The sequence below is a fragment of the Aotus nancymaae genome, unplaced genomic scaffold, assembly GCF_030222135.1.
Source record: "Aotus nancymaae isolate 86718 unplaced genomic scaffold, 86718_ANA_hifiasm-v0.15.2.pri h1tg000006l, whole genome shotgun sequence".
In the NCBI taxonomy this organism is placed as follows: Eukaryota; Metazoa; Chordata; class Mammalia; order Primates; family Aotidae; genus Aotus; species Aotus nancymaae.
The window spans coordinates 6,611,738-6,624,673 of NW_026988417.1; the positions used below are offsets into that span (position 1 = coordinate 6,611,738).

The 12,936-nt window shown below is 47.4% G+C and overlaps 1 protein-coding gene across 1 annotated transcript; it reads right to left on the reverse strand.

Moving 5' to 3' along the window:
* Positions 1-6,594: 6,594 nt before the first annotated feature.
* BLOC1S4 (biogenesis of lysosomal organelles complex 1 subunit 4) lies at positions 6,595-7,772 on the reverse strand. Its single transcript, XM_012434970.2, has one exon. The coding sequence runs from the start codon at positions 7,734-7,736 to the stop codon at positions 7,086-7,088; it is 651 nt and encodes a 216-aa protein (XP_012290393.2). The 5' UTR covers positions 7,737-7,772; the 3' UTR covers positions 6,595-7,085.
* Positions 7,773-12,936: the final 5,164 nt, after the last annotated feature.

A 12,936-nucleotide genomic window follows, 5' to 3' on the forward strand; every position in this document is an offset into this window, starting at 1 on the left:
CACTCACACACTCCATATTGCTCGCTCTTATTTCACTTAATAGCATAACGGGAAACAATCTTCTATTAAGAAAGTCTACTGGAAAGCATTTTCAAGTCTAGGAATTGTGACAGATATTTGAGGAGTCTCCTGTGCGGTTTTTTTGTTTTTTTGAGATGGAGTTTCGCTCTTGTCATCCAGGCTGGAGTGCATTGATGCAATATCAGCTCACTGCAACCTCTGCCTCCTGGGTTTGACCAATTCTCCTGCCTCAGCCTCCCAAGTAGCTGGGACTACAGTCGCACGCCACCATGCCCAGCTAATTTTTGTATTTTTAATAGAAAGAGGGTTTCATCATGTTGGCCAGGCTGGTCTCGAACTCCTGACCTCAGGTGATCCACTGGCCTCAACCTCCCAAAGTGCTGGGATGATAGGCGTGAGCCACCGCACCCAGCTGAGCCTGCTGCTTTCTGTCTTTGATTTTTTTACATGAGAAAACACTGAAATGGGCTTTCTGGGTTTGCCAGTACAAGTCTCAGATTGACACACAAAAAAAAGAGTAAAATTCTGCACAACTAAAGTAAGAGGTTATCTTTTTTAGGTGAGAGAGAGAGTTAGAAAGAGAAAGAGAGAGAGAGCTGCTTTTAGGCACTGGCAGGCTGCCAGCATCTGGGGAGCTCCTGGACCAGGGTTTCAGGAAGGGCAGAGGCCTGGGGTTGGCCGGATGTTTGGGGGTGTTCCCACCTCAGAGACATTTGGCGACTCAGGAGGACACTGGGAGCCTGGGCAATGTTTTTGACGGAGTTGGTGGAGGGTGTGCTCTGATAAATGTCTCCCTTTGCTTGGGACCCCAGAGGCCTTGGGATCCCAGCAGCAGGGGTGAACTAGAGAGAAAAGGAGTGCAGGGCAGGTGCCACTGGGGGAAAGCACCCAGATGCTGGAGTCAATCCACTGAGGTTTAGCGGACCGAGTGCACCTACCATGAAACAAACACTTGTCAGGCCAGACGAGGAGAATCAAGTCCGATGATATCTTGCTTATGAGACGTATCTAGAGAAGAAGGATGGAGCAGGGAGCAAGGGGGAAGTTTGGGGGAAGTATGGAGGAAGGTGTACCCCACAGGCCCTGGACGAGGGAAGCAGGAGCTGTGCTGACCGGGGAGCAGCCCGCGGGTCCTGGCGCCCTCCCGGCTCTCCCTGCCAGCGCCTGCTCATCCGCAGTGTCCCTGTCATTCCCTCAGCAGGTGTGTTTTCAGTCTTTTTCTGTGCTAGGTGCCATGCTGCTAGGTGCCTAGTGCCAGGTGCCACGGATTCAGAGCGGACAAATGGAAAAAGGTCTCGATCTTCCTACTTACCGGGGAGACAGACAAACCGCACATAAGAAATGATCGTGCTCCTTTCGGGTAGAGATAAGAGCCAGGTGGACATAAACAGCCTTGTCTCTCGCCCCTACCAGACAGGGCACTTCCAAATCAGCACCCTCTCCGCCCCCTCTCCTAATTTCCTCCCCTCCCCCCATGCAAGAATAGCCACTGTGCCTTGGGCTGCAGCTGCCATCCCCGCTTTGTCTGCATACTGGGAGCCCCTCGAGGATGGACGGGATCTTGGGGCTCTGAATTTCCAGTGCCCAGCGACCCTGGCAGGACGTAGGGATTTAGTTTCACGAAGGCAGGGGCTGGACCAGCTACTTTCAGGCCTTTTCCGCTCCTGCAGCGCCCCCTGCTGTGGAGGGAGCAGTCCCTGCAGCCACCACGGACCCCACACCCCGCAGCCAGAGGGTCCTTGCGTCCTCCATCCTCCTTGATAACCAAGTTCCCTCCACCCCACCGCAGGAACCCTCACTTTCCTTGGACGACGAACAGTATAGACGAGAAGCTCTCATTCTCCACTAGCGGGTCAGACGATTTCAGTCACTTTGGAAAACGGTGTTTTTTTAAAAATTAAATTAACTTTTTTTTTTTTTAGACAGGGTCTTGCTCTGTTACCAAGATTGGAGGGCAGTGGAAGGATCACTGCTGCCTTCAACTTCGGAGCTCAAGTGATCCTCCCACTTTAGTCTCCCAAGTAGCTAGGACTACAAGGCCCGAGCCACCACGCCTGGGTAATTTTTGTATTTTTAGTAGAGCCAGGGTCTCACTATGCTGCCCAGGCTGGTCTTGAACTTCTGGTCTCCAGTGATCCTCTGGCCTAGGCCTCCCAAAGCTCTGGGATTACAGGCATGACCCACTGCGCCTGACTTAGACAATGTTTTTTAACTTCTCAGCGCACACAAGGAGCCTTCTTAGAAAGACAGTTCCGCAAGTTCTGTATCAACATGCCCAGGGCATGAATAAGAACGAAGCCCTGTTGGAGCCCCCGGGAATGCTTGTGTGGCATTTGGCTGAACCTTGGGTTGGACTTAATGGATTGGGCATCTGAGCTCTTGGCAAAGAACCACATCTTGTTTTTCTTTGTGTCCTCATCCTCCCACGGTGCTTGATTTCTGAGCAAGCCCTTAGTTTGACTGAATTCTCATGTTTGCCTTTCTGCCTTGCATTCCTTTTGGAGTGCCGAGATTTTGCCCAGTCATTCATTCACTTAGTCATTCTGACAGTCGCTTATTCCCCAGATATGTGAGTGTACCAGGGACGTGTTACCTGCTTGCTGAGTATACAGCCAGGTGGACAGAGCTAACATCCACTTGTTACTCCTGGAGGTGGGTAAGGTAGACAGTAATCAGGTAATGACACAGACACATATCACAAACTGTAGCAAGCGCTATGAGGGGGACACTTCCTATGTCCCCTTCCTATGTCCTCATATGAAGGGAAAGATGCTATGGAGCATCTGTCAGGGTCCAGGGAAGGCTGCAGGGGAGTGAGCAAGGGGGCAGGAGCCAGGTCAGGCCAGAGAACAGAGATTGGGCTTTATTCCAAGGTGAGGAGAAGCTAATGAGAGCTTTAGGCAGAGCCCCATATGTCTGATTTGTGTTGTTTATAGACCCCTTTGGCTGCTGCGTTCCATGCGGGGAGTGGCTTGGAGTGGGGAAGGGGGAGCAGGAGGCCACTTAGGCTGTTGAGTGGCCCCAGAGAGATGCTGGTGGCTTGGCTGAGTTGGGTAGCAGTGGGGACGGACAGAGCACTGGGAATACATCTTGGGAGTGACGAAGTGGATATGAGCTCTTATTAACCATAGATTACTGCAAGCCTGAGCCCTTAGAAGATACTGCTGCAAGAGTCCATGAGAAGTTTCTGGTACAGAAAGTGGGGTAACAAGGAAAATATGATCCGAGCTGGGCCCCACTTGCCTGTGACCCGTTGGTCTCATTTTCAGGGCAGGCTGGTGACCTGCATTCCCTGTCCACATCCTGGGCCCATCTTTATCCTTATTCAATTTCAGCAGCAAGAAAAATTCCTTAGGAACTCACTTTCGTCTTCTCGTGAGGCCTCTGACAGATCTTTAGTCAAGCTAGTTTAACACTGTAAATGCCAGGCCATTATTTGGCTTTCTCCTCTCAGTTTGTCTCAGGTTTCAAGAAATATCAGTTTTTGTGAATTAAGTTTTATTGGCACACAGCCATGACCATTTGCTGGCATATTATCTATGGCTGCTTTTGTGCTCCAAGGGCGGAGTGAGTAGTTGTGAGACCATATGGCCTGCAATTCTAAAACAATGACTGTCTGGCCCTTTTGGGACTTTGCTGGCCCCTGCCTGAGATCAGTTAGCAGGTTCACACCAGGCTGCCTGACTCCAGCGTCAAGACTCCTCCCATTCCTCAAAGATGTGGCTTCAGGGAAAAGCCACACGTGCTCACTAGCTCATTCGTAGCCAATTACATTTGGTGCATAAGCCGACTCCTGCACACCAGGCCCTTGGACCGCGGGGATGTCCTATGGACTCCTGAGAGTCTTGGCAGTTCTTGTGCTCGTGCGTGTGGCAGCTAAGGACAAATTAACTGACGCCAGTGTGATGCTGGAGTGCCTCCTTCAATCAAGCTTTATCAGACCCTATCGCCATCTCTGTTCATACTTCCAGAAAGTGGGGGAGTGCCAGACCCCAGCAGCAGAGATGGTCTGCAGGGGTCATCCAGGATGACATCTGGGCCTTCTCCCTCAACTCCAGAGGCATGAGCCCTCCTCCCAACTTGTTACCGACTTAAGAAGAGGTAGAGGAACAGCCAGGCACAGTGGCTCACACCTGTAATCCCAGCACTTTGGGAGGCTGAGGTGGGTGGATCACCTGAGGTTGGAAGTTTGAGACCAGCATGACCAACATAGAGAAACTCTGCTTCTACTAAAAACACAAAAATTAGCCGGGTGTGGTGGTGCATGCCTGTAATCTCAGCTACTCGGGAGGCTGAGGCAGAAGCGCTTGAACTTGGGAGGCGGAGGTTTCGGTGAGCCGAGATTGTGCCATTGCACTCCAGCCTGGGCAACAAGAGCGAAACGCTGTCTCAAATTTAAAAAAAAAAAAAAAAAAAAGTGTAATCCCAGCACTTTGGGAGGCCGAGGAGGGTGGATCACGAGGTCAAGAGATCGAGACCATCCTGGTCAACATGGTGAAACCCCGTCTCTACTAAAAATACAAAAAATTAGCTGGGCATGGTGGCGTGTGCCTGTAATCCCAGCTACTCGGGAGGCTGAGGCAGGAGAATTGCCTGAACCCAGGAGGCGGAGGTTGCAGTGAGCCGAGATCGCGCCATTGCACTTCAGCCTGGGTAACGAGCGAAACTCCATCTCAAAAAAAAAGAAAAGAAGAAGAAGAAGAGTCAGAAGGACCTGTTTTCCAAGACACAGAGGGCCCTCTTGATTCTCCGACTGGTCAGAGTTAAGATAAAGAGGAGGGAGCCAGGTGGTCTAAACATGGCAGTGCCAAGGAGGAGGGGGGTGTACCTGGCCCTCCATCCCCATTCTTAAGGCAGATACACCTTCATCTAGTATGTCTTGCACTGTGCAAACCAGCTTCAATTCCCCAAACAAGAAGCCCCTGCACAAATCTCTATTTGAGAAGCTCAGGAACAACACCAATTAACTACGAGAATTTCAGAACCCAGGGTCTGTTAGAGATAAGCTGCACACACAATCACGTTATCAACTGAACCAGGACTTTTTGCTTTTAGATGGATTGCTAAAATATTTTATATGATTAGCATTAAAAACTTAAGCTGAATACCATTTTCTTACTGGTTATTATACTTTTAATTTTCTCAACCCAATTTACTTTTATGAAGGTAAATTAAATATCCAAGCATTATACACCCCTAGCTAATAAACTTTTACTTTATAGCACACTTGTTAACTTATGCTCTCTGGAATTTAAGGTTTCTATTATGCAGATACTTAGTTTTAAAGTTATTCTAATTTTTCATAATTTGTCCTAATTACTTTTTTTTTTTAAGATGGAGTTTCATTCTTGTTGCCCAGGCTGAAGTGCAGTGGCACAATCTCGGCTCACTGCAACCTCCACCTCCCAAGACAAGCGATTCTCCTGGCTCAGCCTTCCGAGTAGCTGGGATTACAAGCGCTCTACACCATGCCCAGCTAATTTTTTATATTTTTAGTAGAGACTGGGTTTCATCATGTTGGCCAGGCTGGTCTGGAACTTCTGACTTCAGATGATCTGCCCACTTTGGCCTCCCAAAGTGCTGTGATTACAGGTGTGAGCCACCACGCCCGGCTCCTAATTACTGCTTTTTAATACCAACTTTAAGTGAAAAAATCTTTTAGCAATGTATTTCTTATGTAATGATGCTATTTTCACATTCAGGGGCTATGTCATCAAAATATATGAATTACTTATAGGGTTACCAGCAGTTGCTGAATATTAAATGTAGGTTACTTGTACTTTCAGCATCTACATTCAGGAGTTCCTTGACTTGTAGTCAATGAACTACCTGAATAAAACATGTTAAGTATGTGACAATGAAGGTCCACGGAAGCTAGGTGTAAGATTACACGATCAGAGTCTTCGCAATACACAGCTAGATGAAAATACAGCTACTCTATGAACCTCAGAGATCTGTGATGACACTGAAAATGACACAGAAGCAACCTAAGCTGTATGCTTGTTTAGGGTCTACTATTTAGTTGGGCCCCCTTACAAAACATATTTGAATCTCCATAAAAGCCTATTGTATCCGCAAGAAAATCCTAATACCATTCACTCACACAGATCATTTAACTATCCATTTCCAGGAGAAAGAAATATACCATGCTCCGAAACAGAAGCTAGTGTTTCACATTAGCTCTCTAAAAGAGGTATACTCAAGCCCCTTTTCTTATCCCACTACCAAAAGCATATGAGCAATATGTCTATTTCAAACAAACACAAAGAAATATGTAAAGTTCTTTCCGGAAGGAAACCATTTCCAATTAAACTTAAAATTTCTATTAATATTTAAATTATAAACCAAAGTTTGGCAATCCAAGAATAGATATGTTTTCTATGGACAAGCCAAGACTGTGAGGTCATAGGTTCAAATACAACTTCGGAATTAGTCACAAAAAGTCCATACATTTTCTCAGAAACTGTACCATTTCCTTTGGTTTACAATTCGTGCTATGGGAAGTTTAATACAGTATTAAACAACGTATCATTTACCCTAAAAGTAGGTTATAGAAAACTGGATGACTATTAGGACTGAATAATAACAGGCTTTAATGGCTCCATTTTCTTATGATTATACAAACATATAAATCTTGAAAAGGTAATGCCGTTTAGTAAAATCCATAAAAATAAGTTTTGCCACAGTGCACAGAAAAGTTCACTGATTCCCCACGCAGTCGCCAAGCAGCTCTGATTCGAGTTGGAAGACCCAGGCCGGTCGCGGTGCCGGCCCTGTAGTTTCAGCTACTGGGGAGGCTAAGGCGGGAGGATCACTTGAGCCCAGGAGTTCCCGGCCAGTTCGCGGGTAACACAGCAAGACCCCGTCTCTCTCTCCTTTTTTATGTATAAAACGTCTATACATTCTACACGGAATCACGAATATACTAAGGAGAGTCTGCACAAGGTAAATTTCAAAACTCCATACTCCAACATCACAGATGTCCATGAGCAGGATCTGCAATTCCCTTCACACTGGAGGTAAGCCCCCAGCTGGGGTCCTCTGGCCGCAGCAGCGGTCAGGCGTCAGAGCTGAGGCATCTCGCTACAAGGGAAGTAGTCTTCAGTCCGAAACAGGACGGGGGCTTCGTAGCCGGCTTGCTGCGGCCTTGAGGGAGACGACTTGCTAAAGAGCGAGGGCACGTTCATCGTGTGCAGGAGCTTCTTGAACGCCCTGGGGAAGGCGCCCAGCTCGGCCTCGGCCTTGGTGACCTGCTCCTCCATCCTGGCCACGCGGCCGCCCACCATCCTCACGAAGGCCTCCAGCCGGTCGATCCTGCTGTAGATGCGCCGCATCTCGGCGGCCTTCGCGTGGATGCGCGGCACTCCCTCGCTGACGACGTGGGACGAGTCGCCGCGAAGCATGTCCAGCATGCCCACGAACTCGTCCACTCTAGTGAGCAGGTCCTCCAGGCTCGCGTCCAGGGCCTCGACCTCGGGCCGCGCGCCGGCCCCGGGCAGCAGGCAGGCGGCATAGCCCGCGGCGGCGCGGCGTAGCAGCGGCAGGTCGCGGCCAGGCGCGCCGTCCTCCGCGCCCTCGTCCTCCCACGGCCCCGAGGCGCTGCTGTGGCTTTGGGACACGGTGCCGCTGTCCCCGCTCCAGGCGGCGCACTGCGGCTCGGCCTCTTCCGCCGGTCCCTCGGGCGACGCTCCGCGATCTGAGGAGCGACCCTCCATGGCCCGTGACCGCCCGGCTGCGCAGCGACCGCTGCCAACCTCCGCGCGCTCACGCTCACGCACACGCACGCACGCGCGCACACGCCTTTGCTTCCGGTGGCCTGCGATCGCGTCTGTGCACGCGTATCCACCTTTGTTTCCGGCCTCCAAGCGCGTTCACGCTCACGCAAGCGCGCTGAGGTTTTCTCACGCCCGCGTTCACGGTCAACCTTTTTTTTTTTAAGCGAAGGTATAGCAGGAATACAATACAGTGCATATATTTTAAGTGTGCACATTGATGACTTTGTACACATCCATACAACTATGCATATTCTATCCAGACCAACAGGTAAGACATGTCCAGCACCCATGAAAGTCTCCCTCCTGTCCTTCATTTCTTTTTGCTGTTTATGGTAAAATAAAGAGGTAAGCAAAACGAAACACAAAAGGGATGAACCTTGACAACTTAAGATGATTTTCAAAGTCCTCAGCTTCGTCTGATTGCAAATGGTGTAAAATTAAGAAATAGTTTCCAGGCAAATATCAAATCCAGGGTACTGCCAGAAAGAAACAAAAGATGAAGCTGAGTTGTGACGGTAAAATCCTTTAAAATCTCAGAAAAAGCAAAAGTGGTGCCTCAGAATACCATTCGGTCAGACTAACAGCTCCTTAAACAGATTAATGGTGTGCCTCACAGAGTCCATCAATGAAACCACACGGCCTCCAGAATCCTTGGTCAGTATTATCAGCAGAAGCCCAAGATAGAGATGGACTTATTTCAAAGGGATTTGTAAGCCACACTTTTGTCTAACGGAGTAAACCCTGATGAGTGTTTTTTTTTTAACTGAGTCTCACTCTGTCATCTAGGCTGGAATGTGGTCGTGCAATCTTGGCTCACTGCAACCTCCACCTCCCAGGCCCAAGTGATTCTCCTGTCTTAGCCTCCTGAGTAGCTGGGACTACAGGCACATGCCACCACACCCAGCTAATTTTTTATTTTTAGTAGAGATGGGGTTTCACCATGCTGGCGAGGCTGGTCTCAAACTCCTGACCTCAGGTGATCCAAAGTTTTTTAAAGATAATTATACTGACACAAACATTGTGGATTGGACTGAAAGGAACAGGCCTTTGGATCCCCCATCTCCACACTTCTACAAGCAAGAATCAGACTGAGAAAAGGACTCATCAGCAAACACATGCTACATATCATGAAAAAGGAAGTATGACTCAGAGCATGAAGCCAAGAGTCCTGATGATGGAACTGGGAGTCATGGAGAATTATTCCTAGACCTTGAGACTGGATGGCAGAGTTACTACGGACTGGTAACTTATATGTACTTCCAATTTCCCCCCTTTTTGAACAGGAGTGTTCGTGGTTATCTAGTGGCAGTGGAACTAGTCTGTAGTGGTTATCCTGTGCCTGCCTCACAATTGTATATTGAAGGCATGGGGGCAGATAACTTGTCTCTTTAGCTTCAAAGGTCTACAGAACAAGAAGAATTGTACTCTAGGAGCTTGTTATATGAAAATTTTCAGTGCTGCAAAAGAAGTAGCACTTGAATATAAATTTCCTCAGCAAGGCAATTTACTTCTATAGAAGGGTGCAGCTCAGAGACGGAACAGAGATGGAACAATGGTGAGTGCACACCTGGACAAGGGAAGGGAAGGGGTTCTTATTTCTGTTGGAGGTAGCCCCTACAGCTGTGTTGTTCCCCTATTGGCTAAGGTTAGACCTCACAGTCTAGGCTATTTTAAAGAGAGCCAGGGTACTAGCCGGAGTGGTGGGTTGGGTAGTTTGGCTAGAAGGACAGTAACGGGACAGGTGAGAGCAGGTAACCAGGGGTCAAAGCAGGTGACTGGAGCAGGTGACCAGGATGAGTCAGGACGGAGCAGGGGACTGGGGGAACAGATGTGAACTACCGATTAGAACTGGTGGAAAAGGTTGTTTACTACAGCTACAAGGAAGTTAAACTTTAAAATGGATAATTAAAGAATAAGAGAGCTGAACATACTGACATGCTGATTCTTTGAAGAGAAACTTGGACTTCACTCATCTAACAAGCTGAATTTATGCAACGATGCTCTGAAAGCCTCATCTACATCTGAACTAATTTACAAGACAAAATTCTGGACTTAAAGCTGATGTGACAGTAGGAGAGTAATACCTAAAACTACACGAGATTTTTAAAAATGTAACTTTTGGGGACCTTGGATAGAGGGGAGGAGTGTGGCTAGTATGTTAAAATGGCATGAATAATTGTAGTCATAGAGCAAACTGTGATTGCTAGCCAGCCTTCGAGATGACTCCCAGTGATTTTTTCCTCCTTGTAGTCTCACTCTTGTATATTTCCTCCTGTTGAGTATGGGCTGGACTTAGTGACTTGCCTAGCTCATAATAAACTGAAAAAGACAGAAGTGATGATATATAATTTGGAGATTAGTTTATAAAAGGTAGCGTGGCATCTCTTTCCCTCCAACCTGTGAAAGGAAAATAAATCTTGGGGCCCTAAAATCACTAAACTAAAAGAGAAGTCAAGCTGGGAACTGCTTAGGGCAAACCTGCCTTACATTCTATTCAAATTCACTCCTCTGCTCACTGAGATAAATGTATATCTGATTGCCTTCTTTGGAGAGGCTAGTCAGAAACTCGAAAGGGCCAGGCGTGGTGGCTCACGCCTGTAATCCCAGCACGTTGGGAGGCCTAGGTGGGTGGATCATTTGAGGCCAGGAGTTCAAGACCAGCCTGGCCAACATGGTGAAACCCCGTCTCTACTAAAAATACAAAAATTAGCCGGGCATGGTGGTACACACATGTAATGCCAGCTAGTTGGGAGGCTGAGGCAGGAGAATTGCTTGAACCTGGGAGACAGAGGTAGCAGTAAGCTGAGATCATGCCACTGCACTCCAGCCTGGGTGACAAAAAAAGAAAAAAAGAAACTCAAAAGAATGTACCCATTTGTCTCTTATCTACCCAAGATCTGGAAGCCCACCCTCCCCACCTTTGAGTTGTCCTGACTTTGCTTCGAGTTGTCCCACCTTTCTGGACAAATCCAATGTTCATCTTACATATGTTGATTGATGTCTCATGTCTCCCTAAAATGTATAAAACCAAGCTGTGCCCCAACCACCTTGGGCACATGTCATCAGGACCTCCTGAGGCTGTGTCATGGTCACATCCTTGGGAAAATAAACTTTCTAAATTGACTGAGACATTTCTCAGATATTTGGGGCTCACAAACCACTTGCTCTGGGGAAAACCAGCTGCCTTGTTGTGAGCAGCTCTATGGAGAAGCCTACATAGCAAGGAGCTGAGACCAACAGCTAGGGAAAAACAGTCTCTTTCCAACAACCGCATGAGTAAGCCATCTTGGAAGTGGATGCTCCAGCCTCATTCCAACTCAGATATGGCTGCAGCCCCAGCTGATATTTTAACTGCAACCTCATATAAGATACTAAACTGAAACTACATAAGATAATGCTATGGTCTGAATGTTTGTGTACCCAGATCCAAATTCGTATGTTTAAATTCTACCCCACAAGGTGATTGATATGGTTTGGATGTCCCGCCCAAAGCTCATGTTGAAATGTCATCCCCAGTGTTGGAGCTGGGAGGTGACTGGATCATGGGGACAGATTTCTCATGAATGGTTTGGCACCGTCCCCTTTGTGCTGTTCCTGTGATGAGTGAGTCCTTGTGAGATCTAGTCATTTAAAGTGTGTGGCACCTTCTCCCACCTGTTCCTGCTCTGGTCATGTGACATGCCTGCTCTCCCTTTGCCTTCTGCCATGATTGTAAGTTTCCTGAGGCCTCCCCAGAAGCCAAGCAGATGCCGGCACCATGCGTCCTGTACAACCTGCAGAACCCTTAGCCAATTAAGCCTTTTTTCTTCATAAATTACCCAGTCTCAGATATTTCTTTATAGCAATGTGATAACAGCCTAACACAGCAATGATATCAAGAGATGGGGTCTTTGGGAAGTCATTTGGTCATGGGGTTAGAGCCCTCATGAATGTGACTAGTACCCTTATAAAGGATATAAGGCCAGCTGCAGTGGCTCATGCCTGTAATCCCAACACTGGGAGGCAGAGGCAGGAGAACTGTTTGAGGCCAGGAGTTTGAGACCAGCCTGGGCAACACTGCAAGAACCCTGTCTCTACAAAAAAAAAAAAATTTAAGCTGGGTATGGTGGCACATGCTCGTAGTCCCAGCTACTCGGGAGGTGGAAGCTGGAGGATCACTTGAGCTCAGGAGTTTGAGGCAGTGAGCTATGCTCATTCCACTGCACTTTAGCCTGAACAAAAGAGCAAGACTTTGTCTATAAATACACAAAAGATGTAAAAGAGGGCCAGGCGACATGTCTTTACACCTGTAATCCCAGCACTTTGGGAGGCCAAGGTGGGTTGATCAGTTGAGGTCAGGAGTTCGAGACCAGCTTGGCCAACATGGTGAAACCCTGTCTCTACTAATAATACAAAAATTAGCTGGGCATGGTGGTGGGTACCTGTAATCCAGCTACTCAGGAGGCTGAGGTAGGAGAATCGCTTGAATCTGGGAAGCAGAGGTTTCAGTGAGCAGAGATTCAGTCATTGCACTCCAGCCTGGGCGACAAGAGTGAAACTCTGTCTCCAAAAGAAAAAAAAAAAAAGATGTATAAGAGAGACTCCTTGCTCCTTCCATCATGTGAGGGCACAGCAAGAAGGAACCATTTATGAACCAAAACACTAGCCCTCACCAGACAGAATCTACCAGTACTTTGATCTTGGACTTCCCATCCCCCAGAACGGTAAGAAATAAATTTCTTTTATCAGCTGCCCACCTTACGGTATTTTGTCATAGCAGTCCAAATGCACTAAGACAGATGATAAATGTTGTTTTAAGCTGCTAAATTTTGGGGTAACTTGTTATGCAGTAAAAAACCATTGAAGGAATATGCTACCACTTATTCATTTTATATATTTATTCTCCTGCTGATGAACATTTGGGTGGTTTTAACTTTGGGGCTATTATAATAAAGCTGCTGTGAATATTCTTGTATATGTATTTTTATAAACAATTGTACTCAAACTCTCTTGAGTGTATACCAAGGTGTCCATTTGCTAGAACACAGGGTTGGTGTATGTCTAATCTTGGTAGATACTGCCAAATAGTTTTCTAAAATTGTTTTAACAACTTACATTCCCATTATTATGGGCTGAATATATGTGTCCCCCAATATTTTGA